Genomic DNA, 16247 nt, shown 5'->3' on the forward strand with positions numbered 1-16247 from the left:
ACTGGTCTGGCCTACATGTGACTCCAGGCCCACAGCAACGTGGTTGACTCTCATCTACCCTCTGAAATGGCCTAGCAAGCCACTCAATTGTATCATCCCACTACAGAAAAGTTGATAGGGGGATTCACCATTGCCTGCTCAAGGGCATTTTGGGGTAATAATTGCTGTCCTTCCCAGTAGGACACATATCCCAAGAACAAATTTAAAAAGCAGTTAATCTCTTTTGGTGGTTTTGGGTAATGGGTTTAAATATTGGGTATAACATTTGGTGAATCCATCTGCTCTTCCTTGATAAAGTTAACTTGAACATGCAGAAGATCCATATTTTAACATGGTATAAAACATGTAGGCCCAGATGACATATTCAAGTCCTGGACTATGGCTTTTGAAGCCAGCACATCATAAATCTGAAGTGAAATTTCTACCTCTAAAGAGTATCTTTCTAAATTTCAAATGCAAAACTTATATTGTTGGAGTCAGATGATTTTTCTAAATCGACAGGGCATCACTGTTGCAGCTGATGTTGTCAATTGAGCCCCCTCAATGCAAGCATGATAAATTAGTACCCTCCAGGAAATTCAACATCAGAGGTTCTTCAACCTCCGCTGTGGCAAACTTTGATTTAATCGTTCATGGAATGTGGGCGCCGCTGGCTAGGCCAACATTTCTTGTCCTTCCTTAATTACCTTTGAGAAGGTGGTGGTGAACTGCCTTCTTGAACCGCTGTGGTGTAGGTACACCCACAGTGCTCTTAGGGATGGAGTTCCAGGATTTTGATCCAGCAACAGTGAAGGAACAGCGATATATTTCCAAGTCAGGATGATGAGTGGTTTGGAGAGGAACTTCCAGTTTGTGGTTCTCCAATGTGTCTGCTGCCCTTCTCTTTATGATGGTAGGGGTCATGGATTTGGAAGGTGCTGTCAAAGGAGCCTTGGGGAACTCCATGCAGATGGTACACACAGCTGCTACTGTGCATTGGTGGTGGAGGGAGTGAATGTTTGTGGATGGGCTGCCACAAACATGAATTGGTTAAATCTTGTATCCAGCAGTTAACTTATCTTCTGGTGCACTTGTGATATTGATATTTTGTGGCTCTAACACAATTGTTTTTAGCTTGATTTATACAATACTTAAAGTGTTTTGTTATAACCCAAATGCTCTTAATTCCTTACCACTTAGGTTGAAGGTTGTCCTTAATTAAAAAGATTATATTTGAGATAAACTAATCATAAGTACATTAATAATTACTTATCATACTGAATAATCGTATCTGAGGCCTCGTGACAATGGAATAGTTTGGTCAGAGAGAGTATAAATGTTACTGCTCAGGCCCCAAACTTTAAGTTCTGTAGAGTCTCCGAACCAACCCAACTGGCAAGATGAAGTGGCTGCTCATCACTCTCGCTTGCATTCAGCTCTCTGAATGTCTGATCAGGTAGGCAATTACCACAAGACAAAAGAGAAAATGGATAACAAGAACAGAATTACCTGGAAAAACTCAGCAGGTCTGGCAGCATCGGCGGAGAAGAAAAGAGTTGACGTTTCGAGTCCTCATGACCCTTCGACAGAACTTGAGTTCGAGTCCAAGAAAGAGTTGAAATATAAGCTGGTTTAAGGTGTGTGGGGGGGGTGGAGAGAGAGAGAGAGAGAGAAGTGGAGGGGGGGTGTGGTTGTAGGGACAAACAAGCAGTGATAGAAGCAGATCATCAAAAGATGTCAACAACAATAGAACAAAAGAACACATAGGTGTTAAAGTTGGTGATATTATCTAAACGAATGTGCTAATTAAGAATGGATGGTAGGGCACTCAAGGTATAGCTCTAATGGGGGTTGGGAGAGCATAAAAGATTTTAAAATATTAAAAATAATGGAAATATGTGGGAAAAGAAAAATCTATATAATTTATTGGAAAAAAAAGGAAGGGGAAACAGAAAGGGGGTGGGGATGGGGGAGGGAGCTCACGACCTAAAGTTGTTGAATTCAATATTCAGTCCGGAAGGCTGTAAAGTGCCTAGTCGGAAGATGAGGCGTTGTTCCTCCAGTTTGCGTTGGGCTTCACTGGAACAATGCAGCAAGCCAAGGACAGACATGTGGGCAAGAGAGCAGGGTGGAGTGTTAAAATGGCAAGCGACAGGGAGGTTTGGGTCATTCTTGCGGACAGACCGCAGGTGTTCTGCAAAGCGGTCGCCCAGTTTACGTTTGGTCTCTCCAATGTAGAGGAGACCACATTGGGAGTAATGAATGCAGTAGACTAAGTTGGGGGAAATGCAAGTGAAATGCTGCTTCACTTGAAAGGAGTGTCTGGGCCCTTGGACGGTGAGGAGAGAGGAAGTGAAGGGGCAGGTGTTGCATCTTTTGCATGGGCATGGGATGGTGCCATAGGAGGGGGTTGAGAAGTAGGGGGTGATGAAGGAGTGGACCAGGGTGTCCCGGAGGGAGTGATCCCTATGGAATGCCGATAGGCAGGGTGAAGGGAAGATGTGTCTGGTGGTGGCATCATGCTGGAGTTGGTGGAAATGGCGGAGGATGATCCTTTGAATGCGGAGGCTGATGGGGAGATAAGTGAGGACAAGGGGGACCCTAACATATGTATAGTGAACACACGGCTGGGGTTGGGATTGGAAGAAGGGGTGGGGACGGAGGAACAGGCAGGGGTGGAGGGTCCTAGATGGGTGTTGGTGTCGATGAGTTGTTGGAGCTTGCGTTCCTTAGCACTTGAGAGAAAGAGAAAAAGTTTCTTGTTGAGGCGTCGGATGAGCCGAAGGATAAAATGAAACTGGGGGCACGCGCAGTTTTGTAAAAGGGTACGGCGGTGCTGCTGGAGGGAGAGGTCGAGAGGATTCACTATACCCCCTGACCTTCCCCTCTCCGATGCTGAACGTTCAGTGCTTAGCAAAGGACTTAGTTTCATACCCTTACGCCCTCACCTCAATGAATTTCGGGCTCGGCATGATGCTGAACTCTTCTTCCGCCGTCTTCGTCTCCGGGCTCACTTCTTTGGGCAGGAGTCCTCTCCCTGTTCAACGGATCCTTTTACCCATCTCCAATATTCTCCCTCCACCTGGACCCCTCCCTCTGGATTCTTACCTTCTCTTGATCTTTTCATTGAGAACTGTCGGCGCGACATTAGTCGTCTCAATTTCTCTGCTCCTCTCACCCATTCTAACCTGTCTCTCTCTGAACTTACTGCATTCCATTCTCTCAGGTCCAACCCTGACATTGTCATCAAACCCGCTGACAAGGGTGGTGCTGTTGTTGTCTGGCGCACTGACCTCTACCTCGCGGAGGCTGAGCGTCAACTCACAGACACTTCCTCCTACCTCTCCCTGGACCATGACCCCACCACTGAACATCAAGCCATTGTTTCCAGGACTGTCACTGACCTCATCTCCTCTGGGGATCTTCCTCCCACAGCTTCCAACCTGATAGTCGCCCAACCTCGGACGGCCCGCTTCTACCTCCTACCCAAAATCCACAAACAGAACTGCCCCGGTAGACCGATCGTCTCAGCTTGCTCCTGCCCCACAGAACTCATTTCGCGTTATCTTGACTCCCTTCTCTATCCCCTTGTCCAGTCCCTTCCCACTTACATCCGTGATTCCTCTGACACCTTACGTCACATCAACAATTTCCAGTTCCCTGGCCCCAAACGCTTCCTCTTCACCATGGACGTCCAATCCCTCTACACCTCCATCCCCCACCAGGATGGTCTGAGGGCCCTTAGCTTCTTCCTCGAACAGATGCCTGAACAATCCCCATCCACCACTACTCTCCTCCGTCTGGCTGAACTTGTTCTCACGCTGAACAATTTCTCCTTCAACTCCTCTCACTTCCTCCAAATAAAAGGTGTGGATATGGGTACCCGCATGGGCCCCAGCTATGCCTGTCTCTTTATGGGGTATGTGGAACATTCCTTGTTCCAGTCCTACTCCGGCCCCCTTCCACAACTCTTTCTCCGGTACATTGATGATTACTTTGATGCCGCTTCATGCTCTCGTCGGGACGGAAAAATTTATTAATTTTGCTTCCAATCTCCATCCCTCCATCATTTTCACGTGGTCCATCTCTGACACTTCCCTTCCCTTCCTTGACCTCTCTGTCTCAATCTCTGGTGATAGACTGTCCACCAATATCCATTACAAACCCACCGACTCCCACAGCTACCTCGACTACAGCTCCTCACACCCCGCTTCCTGTAAGGACTCCATCCCATTCTCTCAGTTCCTTCGCCTCCGTCGCATCTGTTCCGATGATGCTACCTTCAAAAACAGTTCCTCTGACATGTCCTCCTTCTTCCTTAACCGAGGTTTTCCACCCACGGTCGTTGACAGGGCCCTCAACCGTGTCTGGCCCATCTCCCGTGCATCCGCCCTCATGCCTTCTCCTCCCTCTCAGAAACATGATAGGGTCCCCCTTGTCCTCACTTATCACCCCACCAGCCTCTGCATTCAAAGGATCATCCTCCACCATTTCCGCCAACTCCAGCATGATGCCACCACCAAACACATCTTCCCTTCACCCCCCCTATCGGCATTCCGTAGGGATCACTCCCTCCGGGACACCCTGGTCCACTCCTCCATCACCCCCTACTCCTCAACCCCCTCCTATGGCACCATCCCATGCCCATGCAAAAGATGCAACACCTGCCTCTTCACTTCCTATCTCCTCACCGTCCAAGGGCCCAAACACTCCTTTCAAGTGAAGCAGCATTTCACTTGCATTTCCCCCAACTTAGTCTACTGCATTCGTTACTCCCAATGTGGTCTCCTCTACATTGGAGAGACCAAACGTAAACCGCTTTGCAGAACACCTGCGGTCTGTCCGCAAGAATGACCCAAACCTCCCTGTCGCTTGCCATTTTAACAATCCACCCTGCTCTCTTGCCCACATGTCTGTCCTTGGCTTGCTGCATTGTTCCAGTGAAGCCCAACGCAAACTGCAGGAACAACACCTCATCTTCCGACTAGGTACTTTACAGCCTTCTGGACTGAATATTGAATTCAACAACTTTAGGTCGTGAGCTCCCTCCCCCATCCCCACCCCCTTTCTGTTTCCCCCTTCCTTTTTTTTCCAATAAATTATATAGATTTTTCTTTTCCCACATATTTCCATTATTTTTAATATTTTAAAATCTTTTATGCTCTCCCAACCCCCATTAGAGCTATACCTTGAGTGCCCTACCAGCCATTCTTAATTAGCACATTCGTTTAGATAATATCACCAACTTTAACACCTATGTGTTCTTTTGTTCTATTGTTGTTGACATCTTTTGATGATCTGCTTCTATCACTGCTTGTTTGTCCCTACAAACACACCCCCCCTCCACTTTTCTCTCTCTCTCTCCACTCCCCCCACACACCTTAAAACAGCTTATATTTCAACTCTTTTTTGGACTCGAACTCAAGTTCTGTCGAAGGGTCATGAGGACTCGAAACGTCAACTCTTTTCTTCTCCGCCGATGCTGCCAGACCTGCTGAGTTTTTCCAGGTAATTCTGTTTTTGTTTTGGATTTCCAGCATCCGCAGTTTTTTTGTTTTTATCTCTGAGAAAATGGATAATATGTCCGAAAGGTACAGAAAAGGTGATGACATTTGCAACTTATTTTATTTCTTTACAGAGTGCCCTTGTTTAAGGGCAAATCTGCCCGTGACGTCCTTCAGGAGAAAGGGTTGCTGGAAGACTTCCTGAAGAATCATCCATATGATCCCTGCTCAAAGTTTGAACAACCCTTAGCTCTGGATACAAATGAACCAATGATTAACTACTTGGATGTAAGTAATCTCTCAGTTTACCAGACAAAAGAGAAAACTACATCTTAACTTACATTTATTATAGCTTCCAGCTCTAATTTATGTTATTCTCAGAGCCAGTTGCTGGTTAAGGGCAATAATTCAGTGGCACATAAACTGTGCGAGTAGACCTTGTGTTGTAGATATTTAACCTGCTATAATTGTCAATGGATGGGATTCAGCTGTTCTATCTGTTGTTGGGAGCCGCAAGTCACTTGGACATATGTGGATTAAGTAAGGAAATTTGGCATAGACTTGTTAAATATAAATCATGTTAAATGAATTTGATTATAATTTTTGATGAGGTAACAGTGCAAGTTGATCAGGGTCATGAATTTGATATTTTTCCTTCTTCATTCATGGAATGTGGGTTTCACTGGCTGGGCCAGTGTTTATTGTCCATCCCTAGTTACCCTTGATAAAGTGGTGGTGAGCTGCCTTCTTGAACCATTGCAGTTCATGTGGTGTAGGTAAACCCACAGTGCTGTTAGGAAGAGAGTTCCAGGATTTTGAACCAGCGACAGTGAAGGAGAGGCGACATATTTCCAAGTCAGGATGGTGAGTGACTTGGAGAGGAATTTCCAGGTGGTGGTGTTCCCATCTATCTGCTGCCCTTGTCCTTCTAGGTGGTAGTGGTCGTCGGTTTGGAAGGTGCTGCCTAAGGAGCCTTGGTGAATTCCTGCAGTGCATCTTGTAGGTGGTATACACTGCGGATACTGTGCGTCAGAGGTGGAGGGAGTGAATGTTTGTGGATGTGGTGCCAATCAAGCGGGACTGCTTTGTCCTGGATAGTGTCAAGCTTCTTGAGTGTTGTGGGAATTGCACTCATCCAGGCATGTGGGGAGTACTCCATCATACTTCTGACTTTTGCCTTGTAGATGGTGGACAGGCTTTGGGGAGTCAGGAGGTGAGTCACAAGTAATGCGATTCCAAGCCTTTGACCTGCTCTTGTAGCCACAGCATTTATATGGCGCAGTCCAGTTCAGTTTCTGGTTTCTGGTAATCCCCAGGATGTTGATAGTGGGGGATTCAGTGATGATAATATCATTGAACATCATGGGGCGATGGTTGGATTCTCTCTTGTTGGAGATGATCATTGCCTGACAATTATGTGACGCAAATGTTACTTGCCAATTGTCAGCACAAGCCTGGATATTGTCAAGGAAATGTTGCATTTGGACATGAACTACTTCAGTATATGAGGAGTCACAAATGGTTCTGAACTTTGGGCGATCATCAGCAAACATCCTCAATCCTGACCTTATGATGGAAGGAAGGCCATTGATGAAGCAACTGAAGATGGTTAGGCCTAGGATACCACCCTGAGGAACTCCTGCAGTGATCTCCTGGAGCTGAGATGACTGACCTCCAACAATCACAGCCGTCTTCCTATATGCTAGGTATGACTCCAACCAGTGTAGATCTTTCCCCCCTGATTGGCATTGAATCCAGTTTTGCTAGGGCTCCTTGAGGCCACATTTGGTCAACTGCTGCCTTGAGGTCAAGGGCAGTCACTCTCACCTCACCTCGGGAGTTCAGTCCTTTAGCCCATGTTTCAGCCAAGGCTATAATGAAGTCAGGAGCTGAGTAGCCCTCTCAGAACGCAAACTGGGCATCAGTGAGCCGGTTATTGCTCAGCAAGTGCCACTTGATAGCACTGTTAATGATCCCTTCTATTACTTTACTGATAATGGAGAGTAGACTGATGGGGTGGTAATTGGACGAGTTGGATTTGCCCTGCTCTTTGTGTACAGGACATACCTGGCAATTTTCCACATAATCGGGTAGATGCCATTGCTGTAACTTTACTGGAACAGCTTGGCTAGGTGTGCACGGCAAGTGCTGGAGCACAAGCCGTTAGAATTATTGCTGGAATATTGTCAGGGCCCATAGCCTTTGCAGTATCCAGTCCCTTCAGCCGTTCCTTGATATCACGTGGAGTGAATCAAATTGGCTGAAGACTGGCATCTGTGATGCTGGGGACCTCCAGAGGAGGCTGAGATGGATCATTTACTCGGCACTTCTGGCTGATGATTGTTGCGAATGCTTCAGCATTATCTTTGTACTGCTGTGCTGGGCTCCTCCATCATTGAGGATGGGGATATTTGTGGAGCCTTCTCCTCCAGTGAGTTGTTTAATTGTCTACCACCATTCACGACTGGATGTGACAGGACTGCAGAGCTTAAATCTGATCTGTTGGTTGTGGGATCACTTAACCCTATCTATCACTTGCTGCTTATGCTGTTTGGTACACAAGTAGTCCTGTGTTATAGCTTCACCAGGTTGACATCTCATTTTTAGGTATGCCTGGTGCTGCTCCTGACATGCCCTCCTGTACTCTTCATTCATACGTGGACTTCCTAAAGGCATTTGATAAAATGCCACATAACAACTTGTCATCAAAGTTGAAGCCATCGAATAAAAGGGACAATGGCAGTGACTTCATAAATAGAGACATACAGATCATAAAAGCAAGGAAATTATGATGAACCATTAGACAAAATATTGATTCAACCTCAACTGGAGTCAAATTTCCAATTCTGAGCACCACATTATAGGAAGGATACAAAGGCATTAGAAAGGGGACAGAAAAGATTTACCAGATGGGTCCAGGAAGGAGAAACCTCAGTTACATGGAGATTGAAAAAGCTGGGGCTGTTGTACTTGAAGAGAAGATTAAGAGTACATTTGATAGAGGTTGTCAAAATCATTGGGAGAATGGTCAAGAACGAGTGGTTACTGATTGAAGGCCGTTGGCAAAAGAACACAAGGAAACACTAGGAAAAACCATTTTTTACACAGCCGGTGGTTAGGATCTGGAACGTGCTGACTAAAAGGGTGGAGGAGGCAGATTCAACTGCAGCTTTGAAAAGGAAATTGAATAATTGTCGGAAGAGAAAATATTTGCAGGAACACGGGGATAATGTGGGGGTGTAGGCCTAGATGAATTGCTATTCTAGAGAGGTAGCAGGACATGATGGGTCAAATGGCCTCCATCTACACTGTAACCATTTTATGTTTGTATGAAAAGCTGGTGATCACCACATTGAATCCTTTTGATCTGGATTTGAAACTTCTGATTCATTGTGAGAAGTTACTTGTGATTTCTGTAGACCTATAAACTGGCAGCAGCTTGCTAACCAATGCTGATGGTTACTGGGTTAATATTTCTGGGTCCCTTTAATGAGCATGACTTGTGTTGCTGGGTGGGTGTTTAACAATGCTATCAGTCTTGTTAGCATCAGTTGGAGTTGAGATGCGACCTGAAGTTAAAAGAGAACATGAATGAAAGGTGCAACATCATCTTAGCCATGAAGTATATTATTCAGCATAATACATAGGAACAGATACATTGCTTATTCCTACTCATTACCTCTCTTGCATTTAAATAGCTACACTCTTCTACTTCAGCATCATGTGATTAGAATAAAGGAGTGATCAGAAGAATTAAATTTTCTAATGGGTGTAGAGGAACATGAACCTAATAACACAATGATATATTTCCAGTTGATATATTTTGGTCTTTTTCTTTTTACTGACAGTTGTCATACTATGGAACAATCAGCATTGGGAATCCACCACAGAGCTTCACCGTCATCTTTGACACTGGCTCATCCAATCTCTGGGTCCCATCAGTTTACTGTTCTGAAAAATCATGCAGTAAGTAAATATTACCCTGCTGTTAACATACTTCCCTTTGGGAATTGGCTTCATGTTAAGGTCATTTGTGTAGCCGGGTTAGGAATAGAGTCAATTTTCTACAATAGTCACAGTTGAACAGTGTGTTTTGTAAGATTGGATGAAACCCTAGAATTTTGCTTGGTTATCTCTGGGCTTGGAGAGAAATTTAAGCAAGCTTTGGTTTATTGGAGGTTTAAGCTGTTGTTCTAAGTTTCCCTCTGGATATGGACAAATCTTAGGTTGAAATTACACTTAAAACTTAGCATTAGTGTAAAATAATTTCCAGTTCACAGTCCTGGATCAGATGGTTACTGGCAAAGAGAATGGACAGTGGAGATTTTGCGGCAACAAAGCAAATTGAAAACCTGGAAGCTGTTGGAACAATGTTTTGAAACCTTAGTGATAAGACAGTTCATAAAAATACTAAACAAATCAAAAGTACACAACAAAGGTACATTCTCCATAACGCTGTCATAGAGTCATGAATTCATTACTGCACAGAGGGGACAATCTAGCCAATCGGGTCCATGCCAGCTCACTGTAGAGCAACCCAGTCAGTGCTATTCCATGGCTCTATCCCCATAGCCCTGCTGGTTTATATTCCTCAAGTTCTCATCCAATTTCCTTTTGAAATCATTGATTATTTCTCCTTCCACCATCCTTGTAGGCAGCAAGTTCCAGGTCACTAACACCCGCTGCTTAAAAAACTTCTTCCTGACATCCAACTGCATCTATTGCCCGAATCCTTAAATCTGCGCCCTTGGTCTTTAAATTATCAGATAATGGGAGCAGCTTTTCTTTCTCTACCTTATCTAAACCGATCATAAACTTATTATCTTCTGCACCTCTCTTAAATTTTCCCTCAATCAACTTTATTCCAAGGAGAACGAACCCAGGATCTCCAACCTGACCTGATAGCAAAAATCCCTCTTCGAAGGAACCTTTCTGATGCCAAGTTAAATTTGATTAGGTTTAAGCTTATCCAATGGTTAGGCTAACAAGAGGGTCTCACCTAGACTTGCATGAAATATCATCCTTTCTAGTTGTGCACATGAACACACACGTGTACACACACATGTCCAACACACATGTCCAACACAGAGCTCCACCTCACACATGAACACAGCTTTCTGATCCTCCTCACATTCTCAGGACTTCATTCCAAGTAAAAGGGAATCAGTAATATATCTAACAGGCTAAAGAAAATTGGGGAGGTGCTTGTTAAAAATAGAAATTTTAAAAAACATGAGTAATTGATTCTTTTCTGGCACAAAAGTTTCTTGTTATATTAGACTAAATGGTGAAATTTTTTTTATTAATTTCATGAAATGAATGTTCTGTTCCAGTGGTGCATAAAAGATTCAACCCCAAATTGTCATCAACCTATCCTTCAAAACACCAGGGTGTATCTATCCAGTATGGTACAGGTGCCATGACAGGAATACTGGGATATGACACTGTCAGAGTAAGTAGATTGTAGCCCCTTCATCAAGTAAATTAAACTACATAACGGTGATAATTGATGACTAAGGTAATATGTTCCAGATCAGGACACAAGATCTTGGCATCAAAACCAATGACTTTGATCAGTTGGAAGACGAACAGATACATGGGTGTGTAATGATGATGTAGCAGAGAGTGTCTCAATGTTCAAGATGAGGATTTGTAATAAAACTTGCCTGAAATTCTTTCCATTGGAACAGTAGATATTTGATGAAAATGCTCCCTTCATTCAGTTCAACTCACAGCCTTATGTCTATTTGTGTTGAATGTGGGATATGACACGTTCAGTCGCCTGCCTTAACTCAGTGGTAGCACTCTGACTCAGAAGGTTGCGAGCTCAAACCCACTTGTACAGATAATCCAGATTGAGAGTGCCATAGTGTTATAGGTAACCTTTGAAGTGGATGTAAACAACTACCATCTACTATTCAAAGAAGCTCATGTGGCCACTCCCCATTTGATTTCCAAAATTTATCCATGAAACAGGATTGTTAAAAAAAAAAGTTTAATTGGTCATCTAACCCATTGGTGCTCTTGATTGGCTGCATGGGTGTGGGGAAAATATATTTGCTGAGTGCAATTTATGGAAAAGTTACAATTTACAGGATAACATTCTGCTTAATTTCTCATGAATAATCACTTGAACTTATTTTTCTAGATTGCAAACATTGCTATTCATGGTCAGGAATTTGGTTTAAGTGAAACTGAACCTGGTGGTTTCTTTTCCCATGTTAAATTTGATGGAATTTTGGGCATGGGCTTTCCATCTCTTGCAGCATCAGGAGCCACAACTGTATTTAGTAACATGATGTCTCAGAAACTGGTGGATGAGCCTCTCTTCTCTGTGTACCTAACAAGGTAAAAGTCTCTTATGCACTTGTTGCTACATGTTATTTCCCTGAATGAAACAGGAACTGCTTATTTTGCTTTCACTCAAACAATCAGCTTGCCTTAGTTGTTAACGCTCTTGTCTTTGTGTCAATGCCATGGGCTCAAATCTAATCTAAAACTTGAGCACATTGTGAATGTCAATAATTTAGTGTGGCATTGTACTCCACACCTGAAATACCATGGGCAGTTTTGGGCCTTGTATCCAAGGAAAGATATAGTTGCACTAGAGGCAGTATATCAAAGGTACAATAGATTAGTCCCTGGGCTAGGAGGGTTATCCAATGAAGAGATGTTCAGTAAATTAGGTTTATATTCTCTGGAGGTTAGAAGAATTAGAGGTGAGCCCAGTAGTGCTCAATTCCTCAACATTTGATTATGTGTCTCTGTTCACTGCTCACTGTGTCTGATTAATTAAGCCTGGCTGTGGTCACTTCAAGATAGAGAGAGAGAGGCAGAGACTGAACAGAGGCTGGCTGCTGCAAGCGTGGGAGCAGGCACTTATAAAGCATTATAAATAAATCTTAGCCTGTGCAAGTAGAAAATGGTGTATCATCTCTGCATATCCCCGAGGCATAAAATACAACAGTCTCATTGAAACATACAAGGTTCTGAAGGGCCTTGACAGGGTGGACATTGAGAGATTATTTTCTGGCTGTGGAATTTAGTACAAAGGGGCACAGAAATCAGGATAGGTGGTTGGGGCTGGCATGTTGAGAAACCTCTTCACTATCAGGACATTGTGAATCTTTGGCATTCTCTACCCCAGAGGTTTGTGGATGCTCTATCGTTGAGGATACTTAAGGCTGAGATAGACAGATTTTTGGTCACTCATGGAATTGATGGATATGGGAAGTGGGCAGGAAACTGATGTCCGTGTTATCTTTTCACTGAGTTCGCTCAGATTATTTGTGGGACACTGCTGTGCACAAATTGACTGCCACGTTTGTGTACACTGCAATGTTAAATACACTTCAAAAATATGAGTTGGGTGAGAAGAATTTAAGGCCATCCTCAGGATGTGAAAGGCTCAACATCAATGCAGGTGCTTTCTTTCAAAGTGATTTGGTTCCAAACCTTGAATTTGTCCTCTGGTGCTATCAACCCAATTCAGAATAGAACCAATAAACAGAGCCAGAATATGTTCCGTATAATTCATTTAAACGGTATAGTTGTCCAATGTGAGTTTATTATTTTGAATTTATTTTTAGTATTTATGGCAACATTGCAATCAATGACTTTTAGTAGCTGATTTAGAAAGTTGTTGATTTTAGTTATAATATCCAATACGCAGTCACATTACTAAGTGCTACATCTAAGCTGGTAATATATCAATCTCTGAGATTTTCTTGAATACTCTTTTGTTTTACAGACAGCAAGGTCAGTCCGGCAGTGAAATCCTATTTGGTGGAATTGATTCAAGTCACTACACAGGCCAAATTCACTGGGTTCCTGTCACTCGTGATGCCTACTGGCAAATCCTCATTGACAGGTAAGTGATTACCCATCTACAAGAGGAATAGATATTTTCTGCTTCTCTACTGAAGTCTGAGATAATGATTTTAACAAATTATATTGAAACAAACTAAAAGAAAAGAAGGATTAAAATACTTAGACTAATTTTAAGATCTCAGTTGAATCAGCGTTTATGGAAGATATAATGAATGTCTCAGCGAGCTAGGAAACTCAGCTTGCTATTAATTGTTCAATTTGTCTAATACTTGAGGCAGTTTTCAATCTTTGACGAACTCTTGACGCATTTTTCTCCTTCCAGGGTGACAATCAATGGTGAGGTTGTGGCCTGCAGTGGAGGTTGTCCTGCCATTGTTGATACTGGCACCTCTCTTCTTGTTGGTCCCAGTACACCCATTGACAATATCCAGCAGGGCATTGGAGCAACTCCAACTTACTATGGAATGGTAAACCAATGTTCCAACATTAGGCTTGGACGCGGAGTGTCTGAGTGTGCATCAATGATTCATTAACAATGTAGCCTCTAACAGATCACTTATACTGTGACAAAATGATAAACACTACATTTGTAAAAAATATTTCAAGTTCTCATCCATAATTTGTTCTGTGGAAATTCCCTCAGCCTCTTGTGGGTGGGGGTGGGGATGGTATGTGGGAAGGGAGGGGTAGAGTGGGTGGGAGTGAGAGGACAGAGTGATGTTAAATTAAATTTCACAAATATTAGGCAAGAATCACACAAGTATGGACATACTGCCCCAGAGATATTGGAAATGCACCAATATTTGTAGCAAAATTAAGGTTAAGAGTCTTTACATTTTGGAACCTTCCTATTCAGGGGTAAAATTTCCTGCAGAAATAGTGCACAGTATCAGAAGACAAAATGTGAAATCCATTATCCTGTTTATTATTGTTTTGGCATAGAGATGAACACTGATATTTAGAAATGTTTTGGTATGATGTTGCAATATGGAAATTAAGTCTATCTTGGGAATCGCCAATCTTTCTCTTCAGCTATTTCCTGTTATCCTGCTTGTGTATTCCCATTTTACCTCATCTTTAGTTCAATATTGATTAATTGGGAATGGCATTGCTCTATAAATGAGTTATTGTAAATCTTTATACTGACACAATGACTGAATGCTGTTTCTATTTTCTTACAGTACAACATAAACTGTAACAATCTGCAGAACATGCCTGATGTGGTCTTCACAATCAATGGAGTGGACTTCCCTCTCCCCGCACAAGCTTACACGTTACAGGTGTGTTATTGGACAGCAATGGGGTGCTAGAGTAAACTTTGAAATTTTAGATGATGCAATAGGAATATTTTTTTAATGTTAATTGTTCTCCTTTTCCTTACAGCAAACTTTTGACAACCAAAGAAGCTGCTCCAGTGGATTTGGCGTTACCGGTGGATACCTCTGGATCCTGGGAGATGTGTTCATTGGGGAATATTATTCCATTTTTGACAGTGGGAACAATCGTGTGGGTTTGGCTAAGGCTGTCTAATTTCTTCATCTGTATTCTCATTAAAAGCACACCCTGATCTGCATTTTAAGCCATCACATGACCCTCCAGTGCAGCAGTTGTCACCTGGCTGCAGAGTGTAATAGAGGAAGTCATCATCTCTTGAATAACAATAAACAAATATATACAATTGGCAATTGGCTGTGGTTCGTGCTCAGCAGAACTCTGCACTAAATCACAGCTGAAAAGCAAGGAAAATAGAAATAATAATTAAAGAAATGCCTTGTCACTGTGTGTTTTTATAGGAACAGACTAAGGACACTGGTTCTGGATTGGGAATGATAATGTGGATACAGTCTAATTATATTCCCTCTCTGATTTTGTAGCAATTTCACTCAGTTATCGTTTGGTTCTGACATTCAGCCGTGAGATATTATTGGTGCAGTGATTCACTCCAGTGACATACACATTTCTGCTGAATGTGGATGACCTCTGCAGTGAAACCTGATTTGAAGTAAATGTGATCCTAACATCACACAGCAGCCTTTTCTCTTCATTACAATCGTTCTTAAAATTGTTCAATAAAATATCAACATGCAATGCATACTCCCAGTTTTCCTGTTTCTTGTTCCATTGACTTCCGTGTGTGGTGGAGCCTGAATTAATTTCACATTTGAACTGTCTTGTGAGGTAATCCACTCATTTCAAATTTGCCAAACACAGGTAGGAATTTGTAGATCACATGAGAAGTGGTTGTTGAATAATATTCTTTGAAATTTGGACGTGGCCTGATGAAGTCTCGTTCTGGTTCTTTTTACATCTCACAGTAATTCTAATACAAGATCCCATTGATTCAAGATGCTGGATATTATGGCATAGTGTACAAGAGCGTTGTGTGTACTTCTGGGCCCCACATTATAGGAAGGATGTGAATACATTGGAGAGAGTGCAGAAGAGGTTTACAAGAGTGTTTCCAGGTATGAGAAATTTCAGTTACGAAGATAGATCGGAGAGGTTGGGGCTGTTCTCCTTGGAGGGAAGAAGGCGAAGAGGAGATTTGATGGAGATGTTCAAAATCATGAGGGGGCTGGACAGAGTGGATGGGGACAACCCATTCCCGCTTGTAAAAGGATCAAGAACGAGAGGGCACAATTTAAAGTGATTTTCAAAAGAAGCAAATGTGACGTGAGATAAAGTTTTTTCACACAACAAGTGGGTCGGGTCTGGAATGCATTGCCTCCAATTATTGTGAAGGGAGGATTAATTGAGGCATTCAAGAGGACATTAGATGATTATTTAAATAGAAACAATGTGCAGGGTTACGGGAAAAAGGCAGGGCAATGGCACTAGGTCATAATGCTCATTTGCAGAGCCACTGCAGACACGATGGGTGGAATGGCCTCCTTCTGTGCTGTTAAAATTCTGTGATTCTGTGATTTCCATTTC

At 42.9% G+C, this 16247-nt stretch overlaps 1 protein-coding gene across 1 annotated transcript; it reads left to right on the forward strand.

The window, feature by feature from the left end:
* The first annotated feature begins 1379 nt into the window (after positions 1-1379).
* Positions 1380-14870, forward strand: LOC121281914 (pepsin A-like). The gene is made up of 9 exons (XM_041195083.1): positions 1380-1428; positions 5608-5771; positions 9332-9449; positions 10817-10935; positions 11632-11831; positions 13234-13353; positions 13636-13780; positions 14495-14616; positions 14717-14870. Exons 1-9 carry the CDS (start codon positions 1380-1382, stop codon positions 14841-14843), a joined length of 1164 nt encoding a protein of 387 aa, XP_041051017.1. The 3' UTR covers positions 14844-14870.
* The last annotated feature ends 1377 nt before the right edge of the window (positions 14871-16247 follow it).

Source organism: Carcharodon carcharias, chromosome 9 (genome assembly GCF_017639515.1).
Source record: "Carcharodon carcharias isolate sCarCar2 chromosome 9, sCarCar2.pri, whole genome shotgun sequence".
Lineage (NCBI taxonomy): Eukaryota > Metazoa > Chordata > Chondrichthyes > Lamniformes > Lamnidae > Carcharodon > Carcharodon carcharias.

Coding starts and splice junctions, on each gene's coding strand:
- LOC121281914 (XM_041195083.1), top strand. CDS start 1,380: ATGAAGTGGCTGCTCATCACTCTCGCTTGCATTCAGCTCTCTGAATGT. Junction 5,772..9,331: donor CAATGATTAACTACTTGGAT/GTAAGTAATCTC, acceptor TTTTACTGACAG/TTGTCATACTATGGAACAAT. Junction 10,936..11,631: donor TGGGATATGACACTGTCAGA/GTAAGTAGATTG, acceptor TTATTTTTCTAG/ATTGCAAACATTGCTATTCA.